This window comes from Carcharodon carcharias, chromosome 15 (assembly GCF_017639515.1).
Source record: "Carcharodon carcharias isolate sCarCar2 chromosome 15, sCarCar2.pri, whole genome shotgun sequence".
Taxonomy (NCBI): Eukaryota; Metazoa; Chordata; class Chondrichthyes; order Lamniformes; family Lamnidae; genus Carcharodon; species Carcharodon carcharias.
The window spans coordinates 106,040,923-106,062,482 of NC_054481.1; the positions used below are offsets into that span (position 1 = coordinate 106,040,923).

At 43.1% G+C, this 21,560-nt stretch overlaps 1 protein-coding gene across 1 annotated transcript in view; it reads right to left on the bottom strand.

The window, feature by feature from the left end:
* Positions 1–361: 361 nt before the first annotated feature.
* ano11 (anoctamin 11) overlaps positions 362–21,560 on the bottom strand; it is a 53,452-nt gene continuing 32,253 nt past the window's right edge. The window contains exons 14-22 of the mRNA XM_041206972.1: positions 14,064–14,175; positions 11,597–11,651; positions 10,699–10,796; positions 9,317–9,453; positions 7,661–7,866; positions 6,096–6,238; positions 5,081–5,171; positions 4,477–4,611; positions 362–1,774 (exon numbers count right to left, since the gene is read on the bottom strand). Of these exons, the coding sequence (XP_041062906.1) occupies positions 1,748–1,774; positions 4,477–4,611; positions 5,081–5,171; positions 6,096–6,238; positions 7,661–7,866; positions 9,317–9,453; positions 10,699–10,796; positions 11,597–11,651; positions 14,064–14,175 (1,004 nt within the window). The 3' untranslated portion in view covers positions 362–1,747. The remainder of the gene's footprint in view (positions 1,775–4,476; positions 4,612–5,080; positions 5,172–6,095; positions 6,239–7,660; positions 7,867–9,316; positions 9,454–10,698; positions 10,797–11,596; positions 11,652–14,063; positions 14,176–21,560) is intronic.

The following is a 21,560-nucleotide window of genomic DNA, read 5'->3' on the forward strand; positions in this document are numbered from 1 at the left end:
AGCATCTTGGGATGTTTTATTACGTTAAAGGTACTATATAAACACAAATTGTTAGTGTTACATGTATATTCCAGAGTACATGTATGAGTAGATGTATAAATATTTCAAATATGCATGGGAACACCATCACCTGCAAGTTCCACTCCAAATCATACACGATCCTGACTTGGAACTATATCATCGTTCCTTCACTGTCACTGGATCAAAATCCTGGATCTCCCTCCCTAACTGCACTGTGGGTGTACCCATGCCACATGGATTGCAGCCGTTCAAGGCGGCAGCTCACCACCGCCTCCTCAAGGGCAATTTGGAATGGGCAATAAATGTTGGCCGAGCCAGTGATGCCTACATCCTGTGAAAGAATAAAATAAAAGATGGTACAGTGTGTCCCAATTTCAACACAGCAAAGGAGAAGGAAATGCATGTCAGACTGAAGATTTACAGCATAGCAGAAACAAGAGAGGTAAGTTCAAATGAGCACTGACTGTAGTAGGTTTGATAAAATAAAGAGAGACACAAGAAAGGTTGCAATAGCTGGAGGGTAGAGGTGTGGGAGACAAACAGCAAGTTTTACAGGCATGTTTTAGATTACACATCATTACTAAGTATATGCATGTCTACCAAGAAAAATGCAGTGAGGACCAGGATCAGATTACACAAATCATGCAGCATTGTTTAGGTCCACATTCTTTATTGAACAACACTTCTACGCTTGTGATTGATGCACAGTAATAAGGCAAAGTAGCAGTGATATATATTTAAATAGTTTGGTCTTCCTGTTGTCATGTTTCCAAGAGGGGCAAAGCTGTGCTGTTTTCTTGCTCGACTTGTAGATACCGCCAAGCAAGACTCAAGCAAGGCTTACTGCTGAACAAAAATGTTCTCAGTACAGTTCAAGCAGTCGGCAGTACTTTCACTTGCACTTGTGCACGGTCCAAGAATGTGTTAAAACCTTTAATGTCTACATCTGTCTATTCTGGAGCAGGGCTGTTAGAAGAGGGAATTAGAGAGTGGGATTTAGAGTGTTTTGAATTGGAGTCTTTTTGTTGTTGGGATGGAAGGCTGTGTCCTCACTGTGTCTGACCAGCTCCAAGACAGCCTGGTTGCTCACTTTACTGTAATTGTTGACATGGGTTGGGTCTTTGAGGATCTCCATTCTTCCTGGGATTCAATGACTAAGACATTTCTGGTTCTGCTCAGGCCTCAAAGGTTTAAGGATGTATTGGCAAAAAAATGTTACACATTTGAGGCAATGCTGTCACTGAGTCAAAGTTCGGTCAGTTGGAGTCATCATTGGTTGTGGGGTGGCATCGCTTACTCATCAAGGATAATACAAAAGGACAGCACATCAGCCTCAACCTGAACAAATTCAGGACTGTAAAGGGGGAGAGCCGCTGTGTCAGGGAAAGGGTAAAATCAGACTATACAATCTGCAGATGAAACAGGAGTATTTGCAATCTTTAGGGGGGAAGGAGGAAGAGGGGGTCAAGCCTGATCCTTTTATCCGTCAGTAAAATAGAGACGGTGCACAGCCATGCACAGGCAGCTGGTTAGGGTATAACACGTCACATCTGCAGCAGACACCAAACCAAAAGCATTGACTTGTCCAAGCGAATCAACACCATCATCCTACGACTTCATCCCCGCATCACCTACCACTGAGGGAACACTTTGGCTGGCTGTATAACAGGCGGTTCAGCCAGTGAGCTCCTTCCCCCGGGATGGGGCCAAGCTGCCACTTGTTGGCTTACTGCGCTGCAGGATATACCACTTCCTGTGGAGATATAATCAGTGAAATTAGAGTGAGAGCTTGAAAGGACAGTGAATCTGGCAGGAGGGAGGACAGTTTGTTATTCCTGTTAATCTGTTTTATCCATATTAATATGGCCATTGCCTATCCAAATTTACCTACATTGTTCCTCAAGCTGTAAAATGCCCTCTTCCATACCCCTCCTCTTCCCTGGCTTCTCACTGTGTCAAAATTAAGACTCAATACACTGTCCCTTATTGTATCTCATACTATTTAACCCTACATCTCTCTTAATCTATCCTTCCTCCATACAATCCACACAGGCCTTTAAAACTCAAAATTGGGGCTCAACCAATTACTATTTGCCAATTTATCAAGTCTCATCACCTAATTTTTTTAATCTTGGAGGTGTCCCATATGATCAGCCTTGGCCACCCTGAGTTTTCTCAATCTAAAAAGGTCAATAGGAGATTACATATGGAAATGGAGACAGCCTTCCTCATCAGTGGCTGAAGTATTCAAGGCTTCCACAAGCTAACTGTGTGAATCCTGGACTCAAAAGGCCCTGCTTCCTGTTACAGTTGATCATTCCCATTAGTTATTGGAGTTGAATCCAGATTCAGTCCAGATTTCCATATATAAAAATCGAGTTATATTACAGCTTTAACTGCTGAAAACACTTACTCACAGCCCCATACACTACATAAGAGTACAATTAATGAGGACAGGAAAAAAAATACCTTGTATTTATATAGCTCCTTCAAATGTGTACACACATGTATGTACGGGTCTAAAATGTTGTGCATTTGTCCATTCAGAATCATTAGAACAATACTAGGATATACTCTCACCTGAGAGACAGGAAATTTTAAAATAAGACAGAAACTTGCTCAGCTTTGGAAATCTTCACTTTTGATGTTTATTTGCTTTCACTAACCTCCTGCTCCTCTTCCCTTTATTCCTCTGTTCTTTTGAAATGCAACTCACATTGGAGAACTCTCCTATAGCTCTAGCCACTCCCTGTCTCTCGCTATAATGGACATTAACTCAGGAGGTAGGGAGCGGGGGGAAACGGGCTGACCTGAGCTTGGGAAATCCAAGAAAGAACAGGCTTCCAGCAATTCCTATCGAATTAAGCTGCGGGACCTGATTAACAATTTTTATTTCCATTTCCTAGTCACAACCAGCCAGATTGAGAAGGCTGGTGCACTAGGCCCCAGCTGAGGAGTACAGAGGACCGAGGGAGGGATTGGAAAGAGGCCGGGGTGGGGGAATGGGGGAGGAGGGGCGCGGTTGGGAGGGAAATTGGAGACCAGATAAAAGATTGGGATCTGGAGCAGAGGGAAATCAGTGAACAGGGGCAAGGTCAGGGGCCTCACAGAGGAGGCCAGAGATGTCAGTGGTAAACCAGCAGTTAAGGGGAAGGCACTTAACTTGGTATCCAGCAATCCTCACCTCCCTTTAGCTGTCAGGTTTTCAGAGGCCCGGAAACTCAGTCAGCCAGAATTATAATATTTAAAATGGTGGTTGTAATATAATGCATGCAGCCTCATTATAGTATTTAAATTGCTCTCCTGTTTCCTGCAGGTATGTTGGTTGCCTGCCCCTGTTAAAACTGGATGTGAGCTGCTGGGGATCGGGATGCAAATTTTGAACATTTTAAGATCCCATGAACCCGACCGCTTTAAAATTGTATCCTTGATTTGCTCCTCACCCACATCACCCTCCCAACCCCACTTCCTTATGTGTCTGCACCTGGAAGTAATGCTTCCCACAAGTCAGTTAAAACTGCACTTTCCAAATGTCTATTCCTTGGCCCTCCATTCATGACATTTCTGCAGCTGCTAATCTGCTCAGTATATGAGACTAAAGCCTGACCCCTGTCCTCTCCCACCCAAGGGGTGATTTTCACCTCTCTACCACTCGTTTAACAGCATGAGCAGGGCAGTAAAACAAAAATTGTAATATCAACTCATGGCCAGCTCCCTGCCCAAGGTCTGCAGGGTGCCTCAATTTAGTGGCTAGCACTTCCAGCTAGAAACTGACAGGAACCTCATTATTCCATGGAAACCGAGATTCTGTGACTTTAGGATCTCATTTTAAACTCGCCAACAAGGCAGTAGAGTCCTGCCATTGTTCATGAGGGTTAAAGGGCAGTGAAGAACTTCTCAATGGCAATTAGGGACGGACAACAATTACTGCCTTGCCAGCGACACTCAAATTCCATGAAAGAATTTTAAAAACCTTATCTGGAACAGGTATGGGGATATTATGATTTTATTGATTTAGCAGTTTTGAGCTTTCAGGCAGCTTTCAATTTATTTTTCTAAAAGTCCTCAGCCTCTAAATTAATACCATCAATTGCCCCTCCATCCCCACCCCATGGATCTCCCCCTAATCGAGATATATGATACAAATCCTAGATGAACTCTAGGATCCACTGGTTGCAAACACACTTAATGAAGAAGATGCAGAATTCTTGCTTGTTTACTGTGGAAACCAAATTGTTATTATGTATTATGGATACTTGTGCCAATGGAGATGCTACTGGATCCACTTTCTCTTGTGTGCATCATTTATTGGCCATATGCTGTGTATTATATCAAGTGGTTTGTTGTCTTTTACTATGGTCATTTGTTTGAGGTAAACACCTTTATCTGATTGTTAGCTGCCTCTAGTTTGTGGATCTATCCCTACAAACCTGGAGAAACTGAATGCTGACTCACCGACAGATAAACATCCTGGTTATCTGCTAATGCCTGCTTCGCCAGATACCGCTCCCGCTTCATTTTCGCTTCAAGGGATTCTGGAATATCCGGTACCATCCAGTCAATAACACGGAGAATGAAAAACACCACATGCTGCGGAACCAAAGCATAGCGACTCAATGACATAAACTGCACCAATCCTGCACCAGAAGCAACGGAGTCCAGTAGGCACAGGGGAGACCAGGAAGTACTATCAGAAGGAAAGCTTAATGTGGAGAAGTATCCAAGCATTGCCTTCAAGGGAAGGGCATCTGAGGAGTGTCAACTAGGAAGGGGCAGCATCATATGATCCATACACAGGGGACTTTTTTCAATTAACAATCAGAGGTATATTTCAGGTTTGCTAGGAACACTCTGGGCTCAACGTAGAATTATCTCATTCAATACTTTCAACCCACAGCATTTCAGAATAGTAACCGAGGTGCGCTGGTCTGTAATGAGATAACTGCATCATGACCGAGACATACATAAACGGACCAACAGGTCCACTGGGCAAGAGGACAAGACTGCAGCTACTGAACACAAATAAATGCTTCTTTTACCAAAATTACTACTGCTTTACCTCAAAGGCAATGATGAATCCAAGTCGGATAGCCAGCAGCTTCCAGTAGAACAGTGTGAGATTTCCATCTGGGTCACGGAATGCTTTATACCTACATTAGATTGAGTAAATTAAAAATTACAACACAGAAACAGGCGATTTGACCCAAGCTGTCCATTGTGCTCATACTCCACACAGGTATAGTCTTAGCCCCACTGTTCCAAATACTCCTCAGTTCTTCACCTCCCTTTACCTCAACTACCCACCTAACCTGTTCTTGAATATTAACTTGGTCTCTGCATCAATCACTCATTCTGATGGTGTATTCCATTAAGTAACAAGGTTCCTCCTGCCCTCTTTCCTCCTAAAACATTACATCTTATGTCTATGTTCTAATGTTCCAGACACTTTAATCATTGGAAACATATCTACTCTATTCCATCCCGTCAAAACTTTAAACATCTTAGTCAAATTACCTTTAATCTCCATTGCTCTAATGAAAAGAGTCTTTCATTTTTGTATTTCCTCATCCTAGGCAACATCCTAGTGAATCTCTGTTGTGCCCTCTCTACTGCTCCGAACTTCTGTCCTATATCACATAGTCCAAAACTGCACACACTACTCCAATTTTTTTTAAGCTGTTCATGGGATGTGGGCGTCACTGGCTAAGGCAGCATTTATTGGCCATCCCTAATTGCCCTTAGGTGGTGGTGGTATGCTGCCTTCTTGAACCGCTGCAGTTCATGTGGTATAGGTAGATCCACAGTGCTGGCACACACCTGCTTTTACCAGTGCCACAAAAAGAGGGACTTATCTCTGATCCAGGAAACTAGCCTGGCAGCTTGCCAGGGTTGGTGCAATGGGCAGATGTCTCACTCTGACCATCCTAGGGTGGCCTGAGGACAATCCAGCCCCCAGCCTCCAAGACACGGGTCACTGTAAACTGCGAAAGCTTTTACACCACTGGATTTTGGAAGAAACCCACCCACACTTTCTGTCCTATCAGTAACACTAGGGTATCCCAACTTGGTCTCACCTGCACATGGTGTGGTTGCTTTGCACATAACTGTGGGGAGCATACGCTAATGTAAAGTTCACGTATCCATCCAGATTCATGTTGTGTTCGTACCGATAGAGCAGGCAGGGCAGGAATTCAGACGTGAAAGCAATCAGGAAAGCCTGAAGTAGAAAAGGAATGGAACTCAGACAGGAATAAATGGCAGAAGAGGAAAACGTCACATACTGCACACCAGACAGTACAACAGACATATACAGGCACATACACAAGCCAGGTATGCAGAGCATACAGACAGCAGAAGGCAGATTTTTCCCAAAGTATCTGAAATGTTCCACCTTAAGTTGGTCAGCTTTGAGATCCTTTATTAACATGATAGTCTCTAACATTATACGCATACCGTGACTAATTCCACTAAACAGTTTCTAAGGTTACTCGAATTAGTAAGCATAAATATTAATCAGTCTCTAGCATTAATACTCTCAGTTTTGTTAATGCTGCCACTTGGACAGTAAATGAATGTTCCTCACCTCACAAGTCCTGCCAGTGCTTTAAGGGAGGGGATTTTCTCTTGTTTATAGCAAAAGTGTAAATGTATTTGTTATAAAGAAATGTAAGGTCACATTAGAAACTCTAGTGTTAAAGTTGCTGGGTCCCATCAATGTCTCTAGCTTCACTTATAGTGCTCCTCATGGCTTACCTGTTAAGGCAGTGAGTCATACAAACCAAGAGAATCCCAGTATTGATCCCTGGTCTGTGCTGAATTAGCTGATCTCATCCAGGGCAGCTGTTGAAGTGTTACAATTGACCTTGATGATCCAAGATTGGGGGTGGGGAGGAAGAAATTAAACACAGTTCCTGTTCCTGATTACTATCCAGCCATGGCTCCATTGGTGGCACTCTCATCCGAATCAGAAGGTTGTGGATTCAAGTCCCACTTCAGAGCCTTGAGCAAAAAATCTAGGCTGACACTCGAGAGAGCAGTATTGAGTGAGTGCTGCATTGTCATCTTTTGGGTGAGATGTTAAACTGAGACCCTGTCTGCCCTCTCTGATAGACGAAAAGGATTCCACAGCACTATTTTGAAGAGTTGCAGGAGAACTCTCCTCTGTGTCCCAGCCAATATTTATTCCTCCACCAACATCACTAAAACCAATTATCACATTGCTGTTTGTGGGAGCTTGCTATGTGCAAATTGGCTATTTCCCTTTCTACATTACAACAGTAACTACATTCCAAAAGAATTTCATTAGCTGTAAAGGGCTTTGGGATGTCTGAAGGTCATGAGAGGTGCTATAGAAATGTAAGTCTTTCTTCCTTTTTAACTCTGTTTGGAAATACTTTTGCGCACATTGAAGGAGGACAGGATTGGGCATGCCCACAGTGAAATCCCCTGCCAAACTCACCGTCTAAGGTGATAAAAAATGTCCACTAGGGTGAGGTATCAGAGGGCAGTAAGTTCATAGAAATGTACCCCAGCAACATTGACTCCTTCAGGAAAAAAGGGAAGAAAATTGGCAAAGGGCAGGAGTTGAAAACCAATGATGCACACTGGGTTAACCAATACAGACTGATTGATTACTCACATTAATAATGACTGAGAGGTGGGATAATGCTTCGAGGATGTTAAACCAGACCCCGATGTTCTGAGCACGTTCAGCCACTGGCCTCCGGTATTCACACACAAACTTCTGAGCATCCAGTCGAATCTCCACCCAGTTGTTGAGCAAAGCAAAAAGAGGAGCCAGTGGAAAGGCAGCCACAAAGATAGTGATGAAACCAAATTGCAGGACTGGCAAGAGGAAGAGCAGATAGAGTATCAAGATCCTCCGATCACTTTGTGTTACTGCCATCCTCTTCACCTCCTTGACATTCATTGTGCATTACTGAGATGGTGTGCTGGTGCATGTGCTAGTAAAGTCAATTTTAGCACCATTTTTATTTTAACCACATCCCATTCACATCACCATTATTTTCACCAGGATAATCATACCATCACTTGTTTTACAGTGTGCTATGCAGAGTAACACAACATACTTGAGATCTGGATGATCATAAGCTGGACAACATTCTCCCCCAAGATGATAATGTCATCTTAACTCCTGAACATGTGGCTTGCATGTACTGCACTCAGTACTATCCAGAATAGCACAGCACATTATTGCATACCACCTGAAATCAGGGAAAATCAGCTGGACATCACTGATTGTCATTTCTTTTTCATTCATTCATGGGATGTGGACATTGCTGGCTCGGCCAGCATTTATTGCCCAACCCCATTTGCCCTTGAGAAGGTGGTGGTGAGCTGCCTTCTTGAACCGCTGCAGTCCAAGTGGTGTAGGGTACATTCACAGTGCTGAGTTCTAGGATTTTAACCCAGTGACAATAAAAGAACGCTGATATATATCCAAGTCAGGATGGTGAGTGGCTTGGAGGGGAACTTCCAGGTGGTGGTGTTTCCATCTGCTTGCTGCCTTGTCCTTCTAGATGGTCAGGGTTGTGGGTTTGGAAAGTGCTGTCTAAGGAGCCTTGGTGAGTTCCTGCAGTGCATCTTTTGAATGGTACACAATGCTGCCGTTATGCGTCGGTGGTGGAGGAAGTGAATGTTTGTGGATGGGGTGCCAATCAAGCAGGCTGCTTTGTCCTGGATGGTGTCAAGCTTCTTGAATGTTGTAGGAGCTGCACTCATCCAGGCAATTTGTAGATGGTAGACAGGCTTTGAGGTATCAGGAAGTGAGTTACTCACTGGTTATTATGGCAATTGATTTGTTATCGTTCAGATCCATTCAGAAAGTCCCACTTTCATTCTCACCAGGTATTTATATAGGACATTGGAATATATAGGGGGCAAATTTAAACACCGAGTGTAAGTGTAGAAGTTTGCTGAATCTTTTACAGAATGCAACTCCGTGCCAAATCATTTATTGTACTGGTTAAGACTGGATATTTTATTATCCCCATCATTGGATATTACTGGATATCATTATCACTGGGAGAGACTGAATATCACCATTATTGGATCACTATCACCTTCACTGAGTGTTACCACTTCTGGATATCGCTCCTATGCTGTTTCAAAGGTACTTACCAAATATTGTACATCCAATTAAATTAAAATTGTAGCTGTAATACTCTAGGTAAAAGAATGTGTATATTTTCTTTATATTTATATAATAATTGTATAATAATTCCATTAAGATATGCACACTCAAAGAGATAAAAGGCTTGCCCTAATCACTCACCCATTTCCAGATACTCCTCAAACAACCCCTCACATGGGATGAGTTCATTGTCATCCTCCCATCGCTTGGGCTCCTGACAGATTTGGGAGCCCCTGATAATGGCCAGTTTCCGTTTCTGCCACCAGGCCTTTAGTTTCCTGACAAATGCATGCAACACAAGTGGAAACAATCAATGCTTTCAAAAGGAAATTGGACGGGCACTCGAAGGAAATAAACGTGCAGGGTTCTGGGAATCGAGCAGAGGAATGGGGCTGACTGGGTTGTTCCACAGAGAGCTGGCATGGATTTAATGAGCTGAATGGCTCTTTCCGTGGTGCAAATGACACTATGACTCGAATTGAGTCATCTGCGCTGTCCCTCCTAACAACAGGAAGATAGGCTGAGATTATGGGTTACTAAATGCTGCATCATTGGTGGGCTTGAATTAGCTGCAACAGGCCTATGACCTCCCTCACCAGAATATCACAGTTTTTTGCCCCCATGACTAAAATACGTCATTGCCAGATCACCAGCAGCCTCCATAACTAGGCTGGATAATGTTTCTTCCTAAAGACTAATAAATGCTTTAGAACACGCCCTGACTTGTCTAGATATTACAAGTACTGTTTCAACGTTCTCTAACCATCACAGCAGATCCATTATTTCTGTGGTTAAAATAGTCCCAACCACTAGTCATACTTTTGAAGCCAATATCCATGCCAAGCATGTGGAACACATGAGAGAGAGGGTGGCAACTCAGCCAGCAATCCAGAAACCCACGCTAGTGTTCTAAGGACACAGGTTCAGAATCCCACTACAGCAACTGGTGGAAGTTAAATTCAATTGATAAATTTGGACTATATTTTTAAAAAGCTAGTCTCCAAATTGGCGACCATGATAGCTATCATCGACTATTGTAAAAACCCATCTGGTTCACTAAAGGAAAGGAAAAGAAATCTGCCATCTTTACTTGGTGTAGCCTATTGTAATGTGGCTGCCTCTTAACTGCCCTCTGAAATGGCCTAGCAAGCCACTCAGTTCAAGGGCAGCTAAGGATGGGCAACAAATGCTGGCCTTGTCAGTGACACCCACATCCCACGAAAGAATAATGAAAAGAAAACCATGCATGTCAAACAGGAATACTTAGAAAAAGTCTAAATTTTTCAGACTCCTGATCTTTTTAAATCCCAGCTTTGTTTTAACTAATTTCAAGCTTCTCCCCATCTACTCATCCACCACAACTCCCCCATGTTACTCTGCCTAATTCTTCCTTTCTGCATTGGGTAACACAGCAGAGGTAACGATTTGTCCAATGGCACACAGGATACAGAATTTCCCAACGTCCTCTCAGTTAGTCCTGGTCTGATGTTGACTGCGTTAAGGAACTGGAAATCTCTACTCACGGAATGACGAACTCCTCAATGTTGCTGATTATCTGTTTCCCCACCATGATGATGAAAAGTTGCTGAGCAAGTTCAATCAGACATCCTCCTGAGCCACACTGACAGAATCAAACAGGACAAGTCAATTCACAAACACTGCAGTCTCTGTCAGGATGAAATATTACAGCAGGGCAGGTAGAAGAGAGAGAGAGAGAGGTGAGGAGCAGGGGCATGGAGCAACCAAGACAGGTTAAATAATAAGGAGCCAATTCCACAATTATTTTCTCAATAAATAAATAGCAAAAACAAAAAGCAGCATCACCTGGAAGCTTCACTACTTGCATCTTGAAGAGAGGAGACCATGCTTTACCCTGGAGATTGAGTGCTTAGGGAAAGATACAAATCTCCTCACTCAATGCTCTGGTGAAAGCTGTCCACTCCCCCACCAACCCACATTACTTTCTAGTTGTTTCAGAATCACCTTCCGGCTGTTTGAGATGCATACATAATGCATCATTTCTCCCTGTTCTCAATGTCAAGGGATCCAGTGTGCTTTCTGGAGACAGGCCTATTCTAGTCTCCCTTACGCTTTCAAACTAGTCTTGTCTACAAAATGCAATATTGAAAATGTTGAAGTAAAGCTGAAAATGTGGGAAATATAGTCTTTGAAAAAGAAGAGACGGCTTAATGTGTCATGTGTGATCATATGTCAGTGACAAAAACAGGGCAGTCCCTTCAGTCCAGTATATGGAACACTGAGGTGGTCATCTAACATGGAGGAATAGGAAAGAGTCTAAAAAGTATGATCCTGGACTGTGAGCATGTGTCTCTCTCTTCTTACGGAACACAGTCACTACCTCAGAAAAAGGAGAGAATTAGGGGAAAATAAATGGTCCTATCCAGATGGTCTGGTACTTACATCCTCATTCCTCATCCCAAACAGCTTTCCATAATGTCCTGGGTAACCCACAAACCTTAGGAAAAGCAAACAAGAATCTTTTTTAAAAGGAACATTACATAGTCGGTCACAACTTCCATTCATAAAGCGCATTTACTGCAAAAGAAAATCTTAAGGCGCTTCACAAAGATGTAATCAGGTAACAACATTGCTAAGTTGTAAGGGTGGAGGAGGTGATAAGGATATGGAGGAGTGAGATCATGAAGTGATTTAAACATGAGGATAAGAATTTTAAAGTAGAGATTTGGGGGACTGGGAGCTATTGTATATCAGCAAGGACTGGTGTGACATGTGGATAGGACTTGGTATAATATAGGATACAGGCAGCAGAGTTTTATATAAGCTGAAGGACAATGGAGGGTGGGAGACTGGCCAGGGGAGCACTGAAATAATTGAAATAGAAAGCAGAAAATGCTCAGCCGATCAAACAGCACCTACAGAGAGAGACAGAGTTAATGTTTCAGGTCAATGTATAGCGAGTAGATAGGGTTTGGAATGCACTGCCTGGAAGTGTGGTGGAAATGAGTTCAATTGAGGCATTCAAAAAGGTGTTGGTTGATTATTTAAATAGAAACCATGTGCAGGATTACGGGGAAAAGGCAGGAGATTGGCACTAAGTTAAAATGCTCAGAGAGCCGGTGCAGACACGATAGGCCAGATAGCCTCCTTCAACACCATAACAATTCTGTGATTCTGTCTTCCATTAGAAGTGTGAAAAGTTAGAGATGCAACAGATTTTAAGCAATTGAAGGGGGCGGCTAGGAAAAAGAACAAAAAGAAAGGTTTGAAATAAGGTAGAAGGCAGGGGGGGATAAAATGATAAATTGGTTTATGGTGCAAGGTCAAATGAGTGGCAATGGGACAAGCAAAGAAACAAAAGGTGTGACCGGAGGAGGTATAGTGGCAGAATTATGAACAACTGCTGTATGATAGAAAAAAATAGGAGAGAAATGAGTGAAAAGCCAAAACCAGCAAAGAAAAAGGAAACAAAATGGGGGCAGAGGTTACAATCTAAAATTGTTGAACGCAATGTTGAGTCCAAAAGGCTATAGAGCGCTTAGCTGAAAGACGAGATACAGTTCCTCAATAAATGCACCACATTGATAGAGGATATAACTTGAGAGATTGATTACAGCTCTTTTAGTAGATCAATTGGAGTGGAAGCTTGACTGTATAGATTCAAGGAGATGCTGTGGGGAAGAAGTGGAGCATGATTTTCCCACCAGCTTCAGGACCCTGACATTGGGATCAAATGCTGGGAGCCAGACCTGGGCAGCTATTTTTCCAGAGGTAGTCTCCTAATTGATCATGGTCCAATTAGGACAGCAGGCAGGCTCCTGATACTGCCAGCCTAATCACAGGGCCAGCAACTCCAGAGGCTTGGCAGCCTCAATGGGAGAGGTGGGACTGCTGAGACTGATAGGAGGCCTCTAGGGTGCCTCTAAATGGAGGCATTCTTGGAGGCATACAATAAAAATTTAAAAGGCCAAGCGTGCAGGACCCTCAGAGTGGAGGGGATACCCCTCCAGAGGCAGTGTTTGGCTACAATTGCAGCCTTTGCTGTGGTGGCCCGTTCCTTGGGAAATGTAGTTCTGATGGTCCCCCAGCCTGCCACAGGGAGGCCAACCTCAACTGAAGTGGTGGCCTCCCCATGCAGCAGGGTCCATTTCCACAGCCAGCAAAATGTCAGCAGGCCCACCAAACTGCCCCAAATTGAGACCTTAATTTTTTTAATTGGCTGCCCACCTCCCTTCAGTGAAGGAAAACTTCCCCTGCAGCAAGAATGCATTGGGGAGCCATCCCAACACAGCTCCCCTACTATTTTCCTGACGGCTCAACTCCAAGCCCACCACCCTGTGGCCAGTAAAAATCCTGCCCGTGATCTCATATATCCAAAAACATTATAATAGGGTGGCTATAAAATTAGAATGGCAAAGATATTATTGAGAACTTAGGTGCTTTTTGTATTGAGAAACCAAGGTGAAGGTTGGGAGGAGTAGTGATTAGGCGAAACCAAATTTTGGTTTTAAAACCGTGTAGATTATAGGAGGAAGTGAAGACTGATTGAGGTAAGGAATTCCACCATTTTCAGGTACTAGTGAATTATAGTAAGTGATTGGGTGATGAATATTGATTAATACAATGAGAATGGAGAAAGGACATATAACGATAGGGTATATGGAGTTTTGGAGAAGCAGAAATATTAATCAATGCAAGCTTGCACCCCAAAGGTGCTTTCACTAGAGGTCTGACTCAGATACTGGTATATATATTCAAATCTATATTATCTGTCTCTCTGTTCTGGGAATTACTCACTTTCAGTTTTAATATTGTGACATGCTCTGGAAAAGAGCCAGTTATTATTCCCAAGGATCCATGCCTTCTTATTTGAACTCTAAAACTATTTTTATTTGCATTTTTGACCCACCTGCCTTTGACAAATGCCACGTAGAATGGAGAAGAATAGAAGTTCACAAACTGGAACACGAACACTTTAAAGATGAAAGCATCATCGAACTGCGTCTGTGTGCGGTGCATCTCTGCACAAGACAGAAAAGCAAGTATCAATATGTAGCCTGGGAGCAAGAATGAGCATGTGTGCTTTTTTCTATTTGTTCATGAAATGTGGGTGTCACTAGGAAGGCCAGTGTGTATTGCCCATCCCTAATTGCCTTGAGAAGATGATGGTGAATCATTTTCCTTTTTGAACCACTACAATTGTGTAGTGAAGATACACTCACAGCACAGTTAGGTAGGAGCTTCCAGGATTTTGTGACAATGATGGTGTTCCCATGAATTGCTGGCATTGACCTTCCAGGGACAGAGATGGCAAGTTTGGGAGGTGCTGTCGAAGAAGCCTTGGTGAGAAGCTGTAGTGTAGATGGCACACACTGCTGCCACTGTGCGCCAGTGGTGGAAGGAATGAATGCTTAATGCGATAGAGCAGGAAAAATCCAACACAGCCAATTACTGCTCCATCGGTCTACTCTCAATGATCAGCAAAGTGATGGAAGGTGTCAGACAGTTCTATCAAGCGGCACTTACTCAGCAATAACCTGCTCAATGACGGTCATTTTGGGTCCTGCCAGAGCCACTCAGCTCCTGACCTCATTACAGCTTTGATTCAAACATGGACAAATGAGCTGAAGACAGGTGGTAAGGTGACAGTAACTGCTCTTGACATCAAGGCAGCATTTGGCCGAATGTGGCATCAAGAGCCCTAGCAAAACTGGAATCAATGGGAATCAGGGGAAAACTCTTCACTCGTTGGAGTCATACTTTGCACAAAGGCAGATGTTTGTGGTGGTTCAATGTCAGTCCCAAGACCTTGCTGCAGGAGTTCCTCAGGATAGTGTCCTAGGCCCAACTATCTTGAGCTGCTTCATCAATGATCTTCCTTCCATCATAAGGTCAGAAGTGGGGATGTTCGCTGATGATCGCACAATGTTCAGCACCATTCGTGACTCCTAAAATGCTGAAGCAGTCCATGCCCATATGCAGCAAGGCTTGGACAACATTCAGGCTTGGGCTGATAAGTGGCAAGTAACATTAGTGCCACACAAATGCCAGGCAATGACCATTTCCAACAAGAGAGAATCCAACCATCACCTCTTGATATTCATGGCATTACCACAACTGAATCCCCCCACTAACAACATCCTGGGCATTACCACTGACCAGAAATTGAAATGGACCAGCCATTTAAATAGTGTGGCTAACAGCAGCAGGTCAGAGAGTGGGAATTCTGCAGACGTAACTCACCTCCAGACTCCCCAAAACCTGTGTACAATCTACAAGGCACAAGTCAGGAGTGTGATGGAATACTCTTCACTTGACTGGATCAGCTCAGCTCCAACAACACTCAGGAAGCTCGACACTATCCAGGACAAAGTAGCTCGTTTGATTGGCACCCCATCCACCACCGATGCACAGTGGCAACAGTGTATACCCTCAATAAGAAGCACTGCAGCAACTCACCAAGGCTCCTTTGGCAGCACCTTCCAAACCTGCAATCTCTACCACCCAGAAGAGCAAGGGCAGCAGACACATGGGAACACCACCACCTGCAAGTTCCCCTGCAAGCCACACACCACCCTGACTTGGAATTATATCACTGTTCCTTCACTGTCACTGGGTCAAAATCCTGGAACTCCCATCCTAACAGCACTGCAGGTGTACCTACACCACATCAACTGCAGCAGTTCAAGGCAGCAGCTCACCACCTTCTCAAGGGCAATTAGGGATGGGCAAAAAATGCTGGCCTAGCCAGCGACACCCACATCCCGTGAACGAATACATTTTTAAAAAATAAATGGGGTGCCAATTAAGTGGCTGTTGTGTTCTGAAGGATATTGGATTTCTTGAATGTTGTTGGAGCTGCATTCATCCAGGAAGCAGAGAGTATTTCATCACTCTCCTGACTTCTGCCTTGTAGGTGGGGAAAAGGATCAAGTGAGTCATGAGATGAGTCACTTGCTACAGAACACCCAGCCTCTGACCTGCTCTTGTAGCCACAAGTATTTAAATGGCTGGTCCAATTACGTTCCTGGTCAATGGTAACCTCCAGGATGTTGATGGTGGGGTTTCAGTGATGGTATTGCTGTTGAATGTCAAGGGAAGGTTCTTAAACTCTCTCTTGTTGGAGATGGTCATTGCCTGGCACTTGTGTAGCACAAATGTTATTTGTCACTTATCAGCCCAAGCTGAATACCGTCCAGACTTTGCTGCATATTGATAGGAATGTAAGACTTTTTAAGATGGTTATATCTTAAACCATCTCTTTTAATTTAAGGTAAAACAAAGTGTCCAGAATTGGGAATGGAAATTATAATGAACTGTGTCTGGTTTATGGACCGATGTGATTTGGTTGTCATGGAGACAAAGGCCGAGATCAAAACTCATAGAAACTCAAGTGCCAGTTTTCACACCTCGTGACAAAAAGAGGAGCAGCTGGTCTTTTTGGACACAGACTCACAGACAGGCTAAGGGGGACCTGGAGAGGAAGACTGAAAGCAGCTGCTGCTATGCCAAACAGAGGGAAAGGCTGTTTTTATGTTAACCACCAAGCAGAATGGTGAGAACAGATTCCCTGTTTAAAGAGATGAGTCTTGGAGTTGCCAGGGCATGCCTTGCAGCTGGGAACCTGTTCAGTGGCACTCAGGAGATTGAGTGAAGGGACTTTTAAAAGGACACCAGCAAACTCACCCTGGTGTGGCTGCAAGAAGGGATCCTGTTGGAAAACTGGACAGAGTTTGGGATTTTATCTACAAGGCTACATTTTTGCTGAGAGTGTGGTGTAACATAAAAAACGCAGTGTGTGGTTTTCAGTTGGGTTAGTTAGTTAATGGGTGAAGTACCTTTTCTGTAGTTTAGAAATTAGTTGCCTACCAAGTAATGTTTAGTTGAATTTGATTTTAGTTTGTTTGTTACAATAAAAGTCTTAAAATGTGAAATCTTGTCATGCGATGTCCGTTGCTAGGAAATTCATATACATTCTTAAAAATTATCAGTCTCTACGGGGATAGTAACAATGTGGACATGTACTGCTTCAGTACCCGAGGAGTTGCAAATGGAATTGAACACTGAGCAATCATCATGGAACATCTCCACTTCTAACCTTATGTTGGAGATGAAGGTTATTGATGAAGCAGCTGAAGATGATTGGGCCTAGGGCACTGCCCCAAGGGGCTCCTGCAGCAATGTTCTGGGACTGAAATGATTGGCCTCCAACAACCACAGCCATTTTCTATTGTACTAGATATGACTCCAGCCAGCAGATAGTTTTCTCTGATTCCCATTGACTTCAATTTTAATAGGTCTCATTGATGTCACACTGACCAAATGCTGCCTTGATGTCAAGTGCAATCACTCTTATACCTCACCTCTGGAACACCGCTCTTCTGCCCACATTTGAACCAAGGCTGTAATGAGGTCTGGGATCAAGTGCAGAACACAAACCAAACTTTGGTGAGCAGGTTATTGGTGAGTAAATGCCACTTGATAGCACTGTCAAAGACAACTTCTGTCACTTTGCTGATAATTGAGTTGACTAGTGGGGCAGTAATTGATCATACTGGAGCTGTCCTACTTTTTATGGACAGGGCAAAACTGGGCAATTTTCCATTTTGGCTGGTAGATGCTAGTGATGTAGCTGCACTGGAACAACTTGGCTAGAGACACAGCTAGTTCCAGAGCACAGGTCTTCAGTACTACAGTCAGGATGTTGTTTGACCTATAGCCTTTGCTGTAACTATTGTGCTCAGCCATTTTGTGGAGTGAATTAAATGGGCTGATGGTCTATATAAATGGTTATGTAACTGGACTTACATGCATGCTAAACAGCAGAAAACAGCTAAGTGGTCCCACAACCAATGGATTAGATCAAAGCTCCGCAGTCCTGCCACATCTGGTCATGAATGAGGGACTATTAAACAACTAACAGGAGGAGGCAGCTCCATGAACACCCCTGTCTTCAGTAATGGGGGAACCCAGCACATGAGTACAAAAGACAAGAGTGCAATGTTTGCAACCATTTTAGGCCAGAAATGCTAGATGGATGATCCATCTTGTCCTTCTCCTGAGATCCCTTCTGTCACAGAAGCCAAACTTCAGCCTGATTCTTAAATAGGTTAACTGTATGCATTTATTAACTACAAGAACTATGTACATATATATACAGTATAGGATTCAAGCTAAAAGCTGTCTCCATGCTTGCTTGTGCACACGGCTCTGTCCAACACTAGACTAACCTCTAGGTGCAGGTTATGGGTTCTCTTACATCATTGTGTGGGCAGTACTATACTCAGTCCCACACTAACTGTATATGTGCCAGACCCTTGTATGTTCCCAATCGAACAGATCATTAGTTTAAACTGCACTAATATGAGAAATACAGCCCTGATTTTTGGGAAATCCTAAAGATGGAACTGGTGGAATCAAAACTGAAATAATTTGGCACACATTAAACTTTCACAAGTGGTTAAAAAGGTCAGAGAGCAGTTGAATTTGCACAAGTGTCAAATGTGCAACATTAGTATGTTTGCAGAGGGCCAGGCTGTACATGTTGAAGTCAGTCTGTGCATGCTGCTCAAAATGTCCCCTAACTCTAACTTGAGAATGATTGAGCATTGCTGCTGACTAAACAGGAAATCAAATAACCTGCTATATTAGAGTAGCAAACCATATTTATATTGCAGCACTCAGTATGCCAGAATGTGATCAGATCACATTCTAGTGTTGGACAGAGCCGTGTGCACAAGCATGGAGACAGCTCTTAGCTTGAATCCTATACTGTATATATATGTACATAGTTCTTGTAGTTAATAAATACATACCATGCATTTAAGACAACGAAGGCTTCATTAAGACCTATGGTGTCCAACATCCTACAACATAGTGGCATCTAACAGAAAAATCCAAAACCTCGCAAAAAATGCAGAGAAAAACTAAAGTCCTACGAGACTAAATAAAAATTCGAAGAAGCATTCTGAAGAAAAACTCAAGAAGCAGATGCACAAAGGAAAATCACCAGGGTAAAACTCCAAAGAAAGGCTTAGAAGCTGAAGGCAGTCATTTAAAATTTCTCACTACACCAGAAGACTCCATGGGATTTCTTGTAAGTCCAGCTTCAACTTCTAGAATGCATAGTCAGCAGATTTAGCAAGGTGAACTAAAACTTTTAAGTTCCAGAATAAAGCAAGTCCTGAGAAACATTTAATAGTTCAGTGGTCAGAAATTTCCATTTAAAAACTCTGTTGGAAAAGCTAGATTCCCGAGCCGGCATCTAAACACCGTACTCACTCCAAAAAGGAAACAAAGGATTAATTAATTGATTCAGAAGAATCATGACTAAAGAATCAGCTCTAAAGGCCAGCCAGGGTAGGATCTGACACTTTCGTGACCCTAAAGCATTATGCTGAAATCTGCAGCTAGTTGATCCAAGCAGCCACTGTTTAAAATTTTTCAAGGCAGGGCACGAGCCCCATCACAGCAGAAGCCCATGAGGCTGGCTTGTATGGGTAAACCCTTTGTCTTCAAATGAACGGTGGCACCACCTTGAATTTCAGCAACTTCTTAAAGCCAAATCTACACTTTAAAATTTTTTAACCATGGATCAGAAAGTCATTCTTCCAGATCAGTTTGGACTTATCCAAGACCTAGATCAATCACATAATTGGGGCCTTTGGAGAAAAAAATTCCTTAGGTACATGATTGCTTCAGGTCTGGATAAAAAGACAGAAGTTGCCAGACCTGCTGAGTTTTTCCAGGTAATTCTGTTTTTGCTTTATTCAGTAGGCTGAATAGCAGATGACATTATTGACATGCTTTAGGGTCGCAAAAGTGTCAAATCCTAGCCCTTGCTAGTCTTTAAAGCTTAATACAAGGAATCAACCAATCTGCTTAATTTGAAGAGGTACTAAAATCATTTGATGTTTATTTTAACCCAGGGAGTAACAAAATCCTTGAAGGGCTAAATTTAATAAGCATGTCCAGCAGCCAGGAGAACTTGTCAACTCATTCATTAATGATCTGTACAGGATGGCTGAAGGCTGCGAATACAGAGATCTAAAATCTGAACTAATCAGGGATAGAATAGTTGTAGGAATAGTGGATGATGCAATCTCAGACACACTGCAAGCAAAGGGAGATCTGACTCTCGAGAAAGCTATCCAGATCGTTAGGCTGTCTGAACTCCATGTGCAGCACAGATCCATTTTAAGAGAAGAAAGTAACCTGTGGTACAAAACAAAGCCCACAATCTAGTTAGTTAAACAGCACAGAAAAGGGACACTCCAGGCCAAGGGAAGCAATACTCTAACCAACCAGTTGAGCGACCATGCCAGTGCTATAGAGCAAAGTGCCACCACAGGCAAGGTCAATGTCCTGCAATTTCAGCCCAATGCTTTCAATGTAACAGAGTTGGACACTTTGGCAAACTGTGCAAGACCAAAACATCTAAACGCACAGAAGACCCAAAAGTGATTCATGAGGTTGAGACCGCACACCTTGCTTCTTGGGCGAGGTCAAAGATCCTGGATTTTCATTTTGCAATGCAGACATTTCAATTAATGGCCCTCTCACAAACTTTAAATTGGACATGGGAGTCAGTGTTAAGGTCCTATCAGAACCATGGCTGTGACACCTCTGGCTTCGAACAATAGATACACCACTCTATGGGCCCAGAGGAATTTAACTTCTGATCATAGGCATGATTCGAGAACCACTAAGGTACGGCAACAAACAAATATTCGAGCTGATGTATGTCATCTGTAACCAGTCTTTTTCTCTCTTGAACAGAGATGCATGTGTAGCCATGAATCTCCTCAAAATGGCGGAAAATATCAAGATAACATAAATTACTCGGAACTGCAAGTTCCCAAGAGCTCAAACAAGAAAGACTGGGACTTCAGGTCTGAACCATCTTCTCTCTTCACAGAGAGGGTTTGTCCATTTTTGTTACAGGTGCCAGAAAGCCCTCATTGGTCAGACCAGCCAACCACTCAGATGGTTACCATGACGCCTCCAGTGGATGATAGACAAGAGAGCAACTAACAACCAGAAGAGCCTCAACCTTTGGCTCCAAACACCATTGATGAGGTCAACACTGTGGCCACAGAGCAAACGCTGCAACTCCCAAAAAGCATGACAGTGCCACAGACGATGCTGGAACCAAGTAGCAGCTATCCACTGCTGACACCATACCACACAGCCAAATGTAAAAGTGAGCTTACTAAAAAAAAACAATCCTCATAACAGGAATGACTATCTTCCGTCACAGAGGACGTCACGACAATACACATGACGAAGAAAGAAGAGAAAAAATGACATGGAGACAAGCACAACGTTTGTCCACCCCACAAGAAACGGGATGGAGCAACAACCACCAATTACCACAACTGCCAAGTCGACAAAGAGCAGTTCAATA